We start from the raw sequence: 13,512 nt of genomic DNA, 5'->3' as shown, positions 1-13,512 counted from the left end.
CTAATCTGAGGGCTTGGTTGTGGTCCCTTAATCCCTATTGCTAGGAGTAAGTGAGGTTAAAGCTTTTTTTTTTTTTTCTGAGATAGAATCTCACTATATTGCCCTCTGTAGAGTGTTACGGGATCAAGCTCACAGCAACCTCAAACTCTTGGGCTTAAGCGATATATTTGCCTCAGCCTCTCAAGTAGCTGGGACTACAGGTATCTGCCACAACGCCCGGCTACCTTTGTTGTAGTTGTCATTGTCATTTAGCTGGCTCAGGCTGGGTTTGAACCCATCAGTCTCAGTGTATGTGGCTGGTGCTGTAACTACTGTGCTATAGGTGCCAAGCCAGAGGTTGAAGGTTGAAGCTTCTTGTAAGACTCGATTACCAGGATTATTGACAAGTGTTTTTTTTTTTTTTTTTGAGACAAAGGCTCACTGTGTCATCACAGCAACCTCAAACTCTTGGGCTTAAGCAATCTCTTGCCTCAGCAAGTAGCTGGGACTCCAGGTGCCCAAATCACCCGGCTATTTTTTTTGTTGTCATCGTTAACCTGCCAACTTTGGTGTATGTGGCTGCCACTGTAAACCACTGTGCTACAGGCACCAAGCCTACTGTCAAGTTCTTAGATCATTTAAGAGGCTTTGGTAATTAGTTTTAACTTTAAATAAAAGGAGATAAGGCCAGTCCTGTAATCCCAGCTACTTGGGAGACTTAAGGTGGCACGATTGCTTGAGCCCAGGAGTTTAAGCAAGACTGTATCTTTAAAAACTACAAAGATTGGCGTGGTGCCTGTAGCTCAAGCAGCTAAGGCGCCAGCCACATACACCAGAGCTGGCAAGTTTAAATCCAGCCCAGGCCTGCCAAAACAATGACAACTACAACCAAAAAATAGCTGGGCGTTGTGGCGGGCGCCTGTAGTCCCAGCTACTTGGGAGGCTGAGGCAAGAGAATGGCTTAAGCCCAGGAGTTGGAGGTTGCTGTGAGCTGTGATGTCACAGCTTTGCGACAGAGTGAGACTCTCAAAAAAAAAAAAAAACGAAAAACATAAGGTCCCAGATGACTGATGGTAGAGCCAGTTTGGGGGACTTTTCCGGGAGAGTGGTGAATAGAATTAATAGTGGACAGAATGTTAGTGTCTTGAGAAGCTGCTTCCACTTGTAGGTTGTCATGGTGAGAAAAGTATGAGATCCGTGGGGTTTGGAGCTTGGGCCCTCTGCTCTTTGCTGCACTCCCTAGTAATTGCAAGGCTGGAAATGGCCAGTTATATTTCTCTAATTGGTAAGGATTTTAGAGTAGGCTTTTGTGTTCCAAAGATAGACTATTGAACTATTGAAAACAGTTTGTAGTCTTGGACTTGGTACCCTGCTTTTGTGAGTTGAAATTGGGACAAGCTAACTGAGAAGTGAGAAGATAGGGAAAGGTGTCTTACAGGTCTCTTTGCTGTTTGCCTTGATTGGCCTTTTCAGCTTTTTTGCCTTCATCACAGGCTCTCCGTCTGCCTGGGTTTTAGTAACCTTAGATGTAGGGCTGTGATTCAGTCAGTGATGGCTGAATTGACCTGGAGGTTAAGTTCTGCAGCCCATCTCCATGAGACTTGACGCATTGATTCCACCTTTAGTCATGTTTCTTCCAACTTTAGTCTCTTATCCTTACAAATTTATTTGCAAATAATAGTTGTATATTTTTATGGAATACACTGATGTTTCTCTGTCTCTTTTTATATGTATATATACACGTACACACACACATAAATAATTTTTTAAACAGTCTCACTACATTGCCCTCTAGAATGCGGTGGCGTCACAGCTCACAGCAACCTCAAGCTACAGGTGCTGAGCCAATATATGTATATATTGTAGAATAATCAAATCAGGCTAATTAACATCCATTACCTCATGTAGTTATTTATGGTGAGAACATTTAAAATCTACTCTGAGCAATTTTGAAACAGAATCACTATCATTTTTTTTTTTTTTTTTTTTTGTAGAGACAGAGTCTCACTGTACCGCCCTCGGTAGAGTGCCGTGGCGTCACATGGCTCACAGCAACCTCCAACTCCTGGGCTTACGCGATTCTCTTGCCTCAGCCTCCAGAGCAGCTGGGACTACAGGAGCCCGCCACAACGCCCGGCTATTTTTTTGTTGCAGTTTGGCCAGGGCTGGGTTTGAACCTGCCACCCTCGGCATATGGGGCCGGCTCCCTACTTACTGAGCCACAGGCGCCGCCCAGAATCACTATGACTTTAATTTTTTAGAGATGAGCGTTTTGTTCTGTTAGCCAGGCTGGACTTGAACTCCTGGACTCAAGTAATTGTCTCATCTTTAGACTCAAGAGTCACTGGGACTTCATGCCACTGTGTGTATATCTAACCATACATTATTAATGACTGTAGTCATTGTGCTGTGCAGCAGATCACTGGAACTTAACTCCTAATTGAAACTTTGTACCCTTTGACCAGTATCTCCCCTTCTCCCCGTTTCTGCTCAGTCTTTGATAACCCCTTATTCTACTTTTTACTTTCATGAGTGACTTTTTTGTGTTTCATGTATAAGTGGTATCATAAAGTCTTTCTGTGGTTGGCTTACTTCACAGCATAATGTCTTGTAGACATGCATGCTTGCTGCAAAAGACACAGCTTCCTTTTTAATTAAAAAGCTGAGTATTCCACTACGTACACATGTATATGCCATATTTAAAAAATTTAGTCTCTTGCGCATTTTGGTTTCCATATCCTGGCTATTGTGAATAATGGTGCAATGTACATGGGAGTATAGACATTGGGTTGACATAATGATTTCAGTTCCTTTGTATATATACCCAGAAGTGGTATTGCTGGATCATGTATCTCTATACTGGAGGAACTTTCATACTGTGATCCATAATGGCCTTATTAATTCACATTTCCACTTACAGTGTACAGGGTTCCTTTTTCCCTGCATCCTCACCTTACAATATTTTTGACAATAGGTGATACTTCTTTTTTTTTTTTTTTTTTGAGACAGTCTCACTATGTCGCCCTTGGTAGAGTGCTGTGATGTCACAGCTCACAGCAACCTCCAACTCTGGGGCTTAAGCAGTTCTCTTGCCTCAGCCTCCCAAATAGCTGGGACTATAGGCACCCACCACAATTCCTGGCTAGCTAGAGATTATATTTCTTAGGTTGCCACAATGCCCGGCTTGGTGATATTTGTTATGCTTAATTATCCCATTAAAGGGTCTGTAATCAGATCTCACTAGTCTGCAGAGAGGCTAGAATCAGTATGGGATATGGGAGCCTCTTCTGCATTCTTCCCCAAATAGTTTTTCTACAATGACGGAGTCTCCTTTCTACTGTTGGGCCCTCAGTTTTTTTATTTTTATTTTTTTGAGACAGAGCCTCAAGCTGTCGCCCTGGATAGAGTGCTATGGCATCACAGCTCACAGCAACCTCCAATTGGGCTCAAGCGAGTCTCCTGTCTCCGCCTCCCAAATAGCTGGGACTATAGTTGCCTGGCTATTTTTTGGTTGCAGCCGTCATTGGTGAGATTGGGCTGGATTTGAACTTGCCAGCTCAGGTGTATGTGGCTGGCACGTTAGTTGATTGAGCCACAGGCGCCGAGCTTGGGACCTCAGTTATTAAAAAGCTTTGTTCCCCATTGTAAACTTTTTTTTTTTTTTTTGGTAGAGATAGAGTCTCACTTTATAGCCCTCCGTAGAGTGCCGTGGCATCACACAGCTCACAGCAACTTCCAACTCCTGGGCTTCAGCGATTCTCTTGCCTTAGCCTCCCGAGTAGCTGGGACTACAGGCGCCCGCCACAATGCCTGGCTATGTAAACTTTATTTTATTTTTTTTACATTTTTTTTTATTAAATCATAGCTGTGTACATTAATGCGATCATGGGGCACCATACACTGATTTTATTTTATATACCATTTGACATTTTCATCACTGGTTAACATAGCCTTCCTGGCATTTTCTTAGTTATTGTGTTAAAACATTTATATTCTACATTTAGTAAGTTTCACATGTACCCTTGTAAGACGCACCGTAGGTGTAATTCCACAAAGTAAACTTTATTTTGAAATAGTTGTAGATACAGAGGTTTCCACAATGATTATGTTGTTTATCTAATGTCTGATTTGCATGGTGCTGGCATATAAAAACAAAATGTTGCTACTTGGGAGGCTGAGGCAAGAGGATGGATGCTGAGCTCAAGAGTTTGATGTTACTTTGAGCTATTGTGCCACAGCACTCAAAGTGACAGAATGAGACTACCTCAAAAAACAAAAGTATTGTCAAGTGCATCTTGTTGGCACTTTTGATTTTCAGGTATTTGTTGTAGACATAACGGCTCATCAGTCTTGAGGTGTTAGAAGAACTTTTGGAAATGACTGAATCTGAAAAATTCAGATTCAGTCTTTCTGTGCTTGAATTTTTCAGATTCAGTCTTTCTGTGCTTGGCTTATTTCACAGCACAGTGTCTTGTAGACTTGCATGCTTACTGCAAAAGACAGCTTCCTTTTTAATTAAAAAGCTGAGTATTTCACTGTGTGCACACATGTAATGTCTTGTAGACATGCATGCTTGTCTACATGACCAGGCGTGTAGGCCGTGGATGAGCGAAGTGGCTAAAGTCTAATCCTAGCACTCTGGGAAGCTGAGGTGGGTGGATTGCTGGAACTCACGAGTTGGAGACTAGCTGAGCAAAAGTGAGACCTGTCTCTCCTAAAAAACAAACTGAGGCAAGAAGATGGTTTAAGCCCAAGAGTTGGAGGTTGCTGTGAGCTATGATACCACAGCATTCTAACCAGGGCAACAGCTTGAGACTCTAAAAGAAAAAAATAAAATCCAGTATCCTTAAGACAGAAACAGGTATGTAGGAAGGATGTTTATGAGCCAGAATTTGGAACTGGAAGAAATAGTGCTCTTTTCTGGTGGTTAGTGCTCTGGGCTTCTTAGATGGTGGCTTTAGCCCTAAATCTTGGGGCTATGGTTCTGGAGAAGAGGGTTCCTTTACTTGGAAAACAAGAGTGCTAGTGCTGTATCTGGGAGCTAAGTTAGGCTTCTTTGGGGAAGGGGAGGTTGATGTCAAGTATAACTGAAAGAAGCATGAGCTGTTAGGTGACTGGCCCAAGCACACCTCGCCAAGGGGTGGCACTGTTGCATAATTGCAGGGATTCCTTGTAGCTATTGAGTGCAGTGTCTTTAGTGCTTCACCGTAGCCTGTTCAAAGTAGGGATGTGGCTGTTAGATCTTTGGCATTAGAGAACTTTTCCTTTGTTTTGTTTTTCTAGTTTGAGGGAAAGCTGACCCAGCCTGTTTATTGTGTCTTGGTAAAAAGGCAAATCCCAATCCATGTAGGGATGTGCAGGTAGACCTGTAAACCTTTGTTGGTTTGAGATAACTAGAACCAAATTTTCATTTGAAAGAGGATTTTATTTTGAGAGAAACCACAAGTCACAATTTTTTTTTCTTTCTTTTTTTTTTTTTTTAAATACAAGCTCTGGCTCGGTGCCCATAGTACAGTGCTGGCCATATGCACCAAGGCTGGCGGGTTTGAACCCAGCCTGGGCCAGCTAAATAATGACAACTACAACAAAAAATAGCCGGGCATTGTTAGTGGGCGCCTGTAGTCCCAGCTACTTGGGAGGCTAAGGCGAGAGAATCGCTTAAGCCCAAGAGTTAGAGGTTGCTGTGAGCTGTGACACCCAGCACTCTACTGAGGGCGACATAGTGAGACTGTCTAAAAAAAAGACAAGCTCTTGCTCTCTTGCCCAGGCTGGAGTGCAGTAGTGTGATCATAGCTCACTGCAGTCTCAAATAGCCTCCTGCCTCAGAATGTCTGCCACTGTGCTCTGCTAATTTTAAACTTTTTGTGGAGATGGGGTCTTGCTGTGTTGCTCAGGTTGGTGTTAAACTCTGGGCTTCAAGCCATCATCCTGCCTCAGCTTCCCAAGGTGCTGGCATCACAGGCATGAGCCACTGCACCCTATCCATGTAACTTTTATTTCAGTATATTATAGTTCTTTTATTATTATTTATCTCTTTAATTTCTAAACTAAATTTTGCCAGAAGTATGTACATAAAGGAGAAAACATACAGGTTCAGTACAATATGTATCTGGGATTCCAGGTATCCCCTGGGAGTCTTTCAACTTACTGACTATAAAGAGGATTACTTAGCCGGGTGTTGTGGTTGGCACCTGTAGTCCCAGCTACTTGGGAGGCTGAGGCAAGAGAATCACTTAAGCCCAAGAGTTTGAAGTTGCTGTGAGCTGTGATGCCACACTGCTCTACTGAGGACAACATAGTAAGACTCTCAAAAAAAGATTACTGTATGTGTGTGAAACTTGGATGGATACCTGAATCTCTTGGTGGCAGTTCCATTAAAGTATAGCTATTTCATTAGGTCCAGGTGGGGCTGGAGATGTGCATTTCTAACAGGCTCTCTGGTGGTATTGATGCTGGTTCAAAACTTAGAGTAATGTTCTACAATTTGGCCAAGATGCATCTTACTCTTCTACCCACCTTCCTCCTGAAGGGGAGCTTGACTTAGTACAAGCTTTGTATATTGTTTTTATATAAATAAAGGACCCAAGAAGGAAGAAGGGTAGGTTCCTGCATGTGGGATTTTAATTAGTACAGGCCCAGCCAACACTGGCCTTTTTCTGCCTTTTTTCACGAGTCTTGTAAAGCTTGAATGGGAGATTTAAACAAAAATGTTTATTGTGTCAGATGCATTTTTGTGTTTTTTCTGGGGTTTGTTGGTGGAAAACTGGGGCATCATGGAGGGAATCCTCAGCACAGCAGCTGGCGTGTGGGAAGTTGCTGCATGGCCACCGAGAAGAGTGGCATTGCCTCTTCAGGTGTTTAGAAGAAGTTGCCTCCCCCCCTTTTTTTTTCCCCCAGTTGTTTGCTGGGGCCGGGTTTTAACCCGCCACCTCTGGTATATGGGACTGGCGTCCTACTCCTTTGAGCTACAGGCGCTGCCCTCTCTCTCTCTCTTTTTTTGTTTTTAGAGACAACAGTCTCACTTACTGCCCTTGGTAGAGTGTTGTGACGTCATAGCTCACAGCAACCTCCAACTCCTGGGCTTAGGCGATTCTCTTGCCCCAGAGTAGCTGGGACTACAGGCACCCCCCAGAATACCCGGCTATTTTTTTTGTTGTAGTTTGGATGAGGCTGGGTTCAAACCCTCCATCCTTGGTATATGGGGCCGGCACCCTACCCCCTGAGCCATAGGTGCTGCCCATAGTTGCTCCTTTCTTGAATGTCTCTGAAAACCAATTCTGGGTCTTGGTAGTAATATCACTCTTTGATGTGGTCAGTGGTTCACTTGGTTTTTGCCACTGGGGAGTCGTCCACTAGGGTGTTTCCAAATTCCTTCAGCTTATCTGGGATGCACTGCATTGTGCTGGAGGTGTCTGGGGCCATCTGGATGAGGGCTGGGCCTTCCAAAACCATTGAGAGAACCACCACCAGGATGGGGAACAACAGAACAAACCTGGTGGTGATGACAGAGAGGCACTCTGGATTGGTCTTGAGACAGCTAGGGTGCTCGGATGCTATTCTAAGTCATTGGGGAGCAAGGAGCAAACGCGTCCCAGTGGAGATAGTCATTAACACTTATTATGGGGGCGGCGCCTGTGGCTCAGCGGGTAGGGTGCCGGTCCCATATGCCGGAGGTGGCGGGTTCAAACCCAGCCCCGGCCAAATTAAAAAAAAAAAAAAAAAAAAATAAATAAATCAACAGATGTAGAAAAATATAAAAAAAAAAACTTATTATGGGCCAATTTCTGTTAGGTGATGAGTTTTTCTTTTTTTTTTATTATTGAGACAGTCTCACTATGTCACCCTTGGTAGAGTGCTGTGGTGTCATAGTTCACAGCGACCTCCAACTCTTGAGCTTAAGCAATTCTCTTGCCTCAGCCTCCCAAGTAGCTGGAACTACAGGTGCTCGCCACAATGCCCGGCTATTTTTTGGTTGTAGTTTAGCAGGCCCAGACTGGATTCAAACCTGCTAGCTCCTGTGTATGTGGCTGGTGCCCTAGCTGCTGAGCCACAGGCACCTAGCCCCCCAAAGATATTTTTTATTTTAAGGAGGAACCTCTCTTTTAGAAACACTCATCTGCATTGCCTGCGCTGGTTTTTGTAGCTCCTTTTTAAGGCTGTGACTCAACCCCTGGGCTGCAGATCATAACTGGTTTGTGAATTGGGCTGCACAGCATCACTGCCTGAGATCTGCCTTTCCATCACCATGCCCTGGTCCTCAGAAAAGTTGTCTTCAATGAAACTGGTCCCTGGTGCCAGAGAAAATTCTGTTCTGTGGCTTTTTAGGAATTGGGCCACACAGCAGGAGGTAAGCCAGTGGTGAGCAAGGGAAACTTCATCTGTATTTATAGCTGCTCCCCATCACATCACTGCCTGAGCTACACTTACTGTCTCCCCACCTCTGTCTCCCATGAAACCAGCCAAAAAGGTTGGAGACCGCTGCTTTAAGGGTATCCGTTGTGCAAGGAAGAGTTAACTGTGGCCTCAAGAGAAAAATTAGGTTCCTGTGAAATTTTTAAAAAATCTTATGTTAGGCATTAGAGATACGTATTAACTACCAAATTTATTTTTTATGCAAGGCACTTAGGTTAAAAATACACCTTTTTTGCAGAGGGATACAGGATTTCTGTCCTGTAGGTCAGAATGTAGTGGCCTGATCATTGCTTACTATAATCCTGAACTCCTGGCTCAAGTGCAATCCTGATGTCAGCTTCCTGAGTTAATGAGACTACAGGCAACCATGTACACCTAATTTTATTTTTTGAGACGGTCTTAATACTTTGTCAACCTCGGTAAAATGCCGTGGCATCACAGCTCACAGTGACCTCAAACTCTTGAGCTTACGCAACTCTCTTGCCTCAGTCTTCCAAGTAGCTAGGACTACAGGCACCTGCCACAATGCCCAGCTATTTTTAGAGACGTGTCTCTATGCTTGCACACATTCTTCTCAAACCCGTGAGCTAAGGCAATCCACCTGCCTCGGCCTCCCAGAGTGCTAGGATTACAGGCATGAGCCATCATGCATGGCCCATGCACAGGTAATTTTTAATTTTTATTTTTGTAGAGATGAGGTCTCACTATGTTGCTTATTTTGGTCTTGGAACTCCTAGCCTCAAACTATTCTTCAACCTTGGCCTCCCAGAGTCCTAGGCAGGAGTCACTGGGTGTGATTGAGATGTTTTGTTTATTTAGGCATGGGGTCTTGCTTTGTCACCCAGGCTGGAATACAGTGGTATGATTATAGCTCACTGTAGCTTCAAACTTCTGGATTTGAGCCATCTTGCTTCAGCCTCCCTAGTAGCTAGGACTACAGGCATGCACCAATGTACCTATCTAAACTTTTTGACAGGGTCTTGCTATGTTGCCCAGGCTGATTTTTATATCTCTGTCTCAAGTGATCTGCCTTAGCCTCCCAGAGTCTCTGGGATAACAGGTGTGAGTTACCACACCTGCACACCTTGCTAGATAATTCCTTTTTTTTGAGACAGAGCCTCAAGCTATTGCCCTGGGTAGAGTGCTGTGGCATTATAGCTCACAGTAACCTCCAACTCCTGGGCTCAAGCAATTCTCCTGCCTCCACCTCCCAAGTAGCTGGGAGTACAGGCGCCTGCCACAACGCCTGGCTATTTTTTGGTTGTAGTTGTCATTGTTTGGCAGACCCAGGCTGGATTCAAACCTGCCAGCTCAGGTGTATGAAGCTGGCGCCTTAGCTGCTTGAGCTACAGGAGCCGATTCTAGATAATTCTTTTTAATGGGGTAATCTTACGGGAAACTAGATCATACAGTGGTTTGCTTTGCTGGGAAATGTTGCCAGAGTCTCAAGAAAGGTACTCCTATGGACATTCTGGGGCAGGTCTATTTCCAAGTGTCCAGAGCTAAGGGATCAGAATGTGCTGGGGCTGAGTGTGAGCAAATAATGTTGCTAGGACTGTGGGGTATGTGAGGAGAAGACAGGTTGGATGGGGTTAAGGGCCAGGCTAGAAGAAGAGTTTAGGTGTCCTGTGAAGTGAGTCTAGCCAAGCAGTAACTCACTACTGTAATCCTAATACTCTGGGAGGCTAAGGCAGGAGGATTGCTTGAGCTCAGGAGGTGATTTTTTTTTTTGTAGAGATAGTGTCACTTTATTGCCCTCGGTAGAGTGCTGTGGCATCACACTGTTCACAGCAACCTCCAACCCTTGGGCTTAGGCAATTCTCTTGCCTCAGTCTCCCGAGTAGCTGGGAGTACAGGCACCTGCCACAACGCCCAGATATTTTTTTGTTGCAGTTCGGCTGGGGCCGGGCTTGAACCCACCACCCTGGGTATATGGGGCCAGAGCCCTACCCACTGAGCCACAGGCACTGCCTGAGCTCAGGAGTTTAAAACCAGCTTGAGCAGAACTGAGACCCCCATCTCTACTAAAAATACAAAAATTAGCTGGGTGTCGTGGTGGGCTCCTGTAGTCCCAGTTACAAGGGAGGCCGAGGCAGGAGGATTGCTTAAACACAAGAGTTTGAAGTTGCTATGAGCTAGGCTGACACCATGGCACTCCAGTCTAGGGCAACAGTAAGACTCAAAAAATATAAAAAAAAGAGAGTTTCCATGATCAGGTTTGATTACTCTGGTGCTTGGAGCTAGACTAGAGGCTCCAGCGAGGACCCTAGAAGGCCTGTTGCATGTAAAATGTTACTAGATTTCAGCCCCCTGTGAGCAGTGACTTCGGAAAGTGGTTGTCTGATGATTTCCTAAGGATGGGATACCTGCCTCATTGGTGTTCTGCCTGTTGTTTTGCAAACTTCCTTCCACCTTCAAGGCCAGAAGGGGTTGGGTATAATGTGGTGTTAAGACATAGCCCTAGGATCCTGGTTCCTCAAATGGCCTCTGGAAAGACCCCTTAAGTTATTTCCTGGAGAGAAATACTCATGTCTCTTGTAAGCAAAAAGTGCATCAAGAAAAGAAACAGCTACCAGAACTTATTTCCTGAAAATTTGCTTTTGTGCTTGGCATGTTTTCTGGGCACAAAGTGTGACCTATAACCCTTCCTCTAGGGGGTGGGGTGGAGCAGAGGAAGGAAACATTTAAGCCGGCTAGTGCCAGTGCCAGAAGGAACCCTAGAATTACAATTGGTGTCTTGTACTCTTCTGTCCTATGCTTAAATACTGTTCTAATGTCTCCCTCTGAAAATTGTTCTAATTTCTCATTTTTTTCCATGGTAAAAATGAAAGGTAGAGAATCTGTGTATACTAGTTTGTTTCTAATGCCTCTGACAAATCTGGCTTCTCACAGTTTCAGGCCCCTTTGTATATGCCTTTTTTAACCTTTACACCAGGGCCATAGGGCTGTTATCTATAATCTCAAGTGCCGCAGACCTTTTGGAGTGGCACTGGAGGAGCCACCAAACGTTGAAGAGGGAATGATAGTCCATGTGACTATGAGGCAGGAAGAGTGAAGAAGCATTTGGGGAACCTGAGCCCCTAGGAATGGTAAAACTGGGAGTAATATCACCTGAGCCTGTGCAGCCTTTGGAAAAGCTCTACACATGCTTTCAGGGTGGAAGTAGGAAAAACACACAGTAAAGCAGATTTTTCATATATTGTGTGTATATAGATATATATATAAAGATTCCAGGATGTTTTGGCTGGAGTTGCTAAGGGTTAAGTGTTGGGCTGTTGGTGTGAAGATTCCTCAGCTCTTCTCCAGGTCATCCACCAGGTAGGGCTGTGTATCCCTTAGGGCCTGGAGGAGCAAGTCTTTGCAGGTCAGGTTCCAGGCTGGAGCAAAGCTGAAGAGCTTCCTCATCCTCATTGGATTGGTGGGCTCGGCCCGCACTGCCTGGTACTGCTCCTCATTCAGGACCTCCCCATGCAGCGCATCCAGCACCCCATCAACGTCTGTAACGCGTGAGATGAGCAGTGCCCGGTACTGGTCCACAAAGTGCAGTGCTGAGAGTGGGAGGGAGAAGAACAACAGAGTCAGCACTTAGGGTGGGTGCTGGGGCTGGTTCCTGCTGAACACAGCTTTCTTCAGAAAATGTTCTTCCAAACTTAAGGGTTCAAGGGGTGCAGTGGGCTGCACCAGATCCAGTGGGATGAGTCTTAACTTTGTCTCTTGCCCCTCCACCCCCAGCCAGGCTCTGTGCCCAGGGAGGGGTGTGGATGAGTTTGCAGGGCCAGCCCAGCCTTGCTCTGTCTGTGGGACAACAGGTAGACTGTGCAGGGGTGTGGTGGGGCTGGACAGGGCCCAGGTAGGCAAGGTTGGGTGGAGGCCTTACCTGGTTTGGCTGTTATCTGAGAAAGGGCCTTGCTCCCAGCTGGTGCAGCTCCAAGGCCTGTAAGAAAATGAGTCAAGTGGTTCCCTTCCCCCCTTTCTTTACCTCAGGGTCTCTGGAGGGTGTGTGGGAGTCCCCTTGGCCAAACGCAGAAAGCTTTGTCAGCAGAGAAGCTTTGTTTTAGAGGGGGAAGAGGAAGCGGAAGAGCCTGAGAGGTGAACTTTCTGGGGGAGGAAAAAATTGGTAGATGAGGGGACATGGGGGAGCTCACCCTTGAGTGTCCCCTCATGGAGCTGGTCAGCCATCTCTTGCATGCCCATGTCCCGAAGCACGATCTCTGTAAGCTCTGCTCCATACCCCTCCAGATAGAAGCTGACGAGCTTGTCGGTGAGGTCCACGGCGTCCAGGGGCGCCAGCGTCCCGCGAGGGATGTGCCTGTAGCCATCGCGCAGCTGTACTGACCGTAGCTTCAGCTTGAACTTCTTGAGCTCGTCGGCGGTCAGGTTCTCCAGCGCCTCCAGGATGGCGTCTCGCGCGCACCCCATGGCTCCGGGGTCTCCCGCCGCCGCTGCCGCCTATCACCCTAGCTGCTTGTAGCCGACCAGGAAGTCTGCTACGGGGCGGGTCCTGGGACTCCCCGCCTTCCCCCAACTCTCCGCCTCAACCCGTTGCCCTCCAGCAAAAGTCGCTCCAGTCTAGCCCCTTGGTTCCCGCCCACTATGGCCTCTGGCAAGGCTTCAGGAACCATCAGACGCCATCATCACCATGCGCAACGCTTACGGACTTGGGCGGTGGGGGGGATGCCAAGATTGTCTTCCAGCTGGTCTGTGAAAGTGGGACAAGGAGATGGGGCATAGAGTGGCTCATGGGTGGCACCTGGGTCTCTGGGCTGGCACCAGCTAGCACAGACTAGGAACCTGAACTTGCTTTGGGTTTATTGAAGCACCAAGGCTTAAAATCTTGGAGTTCTAGAACCCTGAAATTTCCACGTTTCCCTGAACCTTAGGATCCTCTCACATATGTCACAGAATCTTAAGATTCATAACAGCTAGAATCATGAAGCTTTCCCATATCCACATACTAGAGAGAAATGAGGTGTAAAATTGTGTGGAAGGTGACTGTGTGAGTCATCTTATGTTTCTGAGTCTCAGTTTCATTATCTGTAAAATGGGGGTAATAACTTTCAGCCACTTGGTTTTATTCCAACATAAGGGGACAATCTGATAGTTCCTGAAACCTTGCCAGCA

General features: G+C 45.9%; 1 protein-coding gene across 1 annotated transcript; it reads right to left on the bottom strand.

Moving 5' to 3' along the window:
* Positions 1–11,574: 11,574 nt before the first annotated feature.
* LOC128561239 (apoptosis-associated speck-like protein containing a CARD) lies at positions 11,575–12,896 on the bottom strand. Its single transcript, XM_053555179.1, has 3 exons — positions 12,537–12,896; positions 12,269–12,325; positions 11,575–11,939 (listed from the first exon to the last, which is right to left on the bottom strand). Exons 1-3 carry the CDS (start codon positions 12,808–12,810, stop codon positions 11,683–11,685), a joined length of 588 nt encoding a protein of 195 aa, XP_053411154.1. The 5' UTR covers positions 12,811–12,896; the 3' UTR covers positions 11,575–11,682.
* Between the last annotated feature and the right edge of the window lie 616 nt (positions 12,897–13,512).

The sequence above is a fragment of the Nycticebus coucang genome, chromosome 12, assembly GCF_027406575.1.
Source record: "Nycticebus coucang isolate mNycCou1 chromosome 12, mNycCou1.pri, whole genome shotgun sequence".
NCBI lineage: Eukaryota > Metazoa > Chordata > Mammalia > Primates > Lorisidae > Nycticebus > Nycticebus coucang.
Note: the sequence above shows the minus strand (reverse complement) of the source record. Positions and strands in the feature narration are given on the sequence as shown.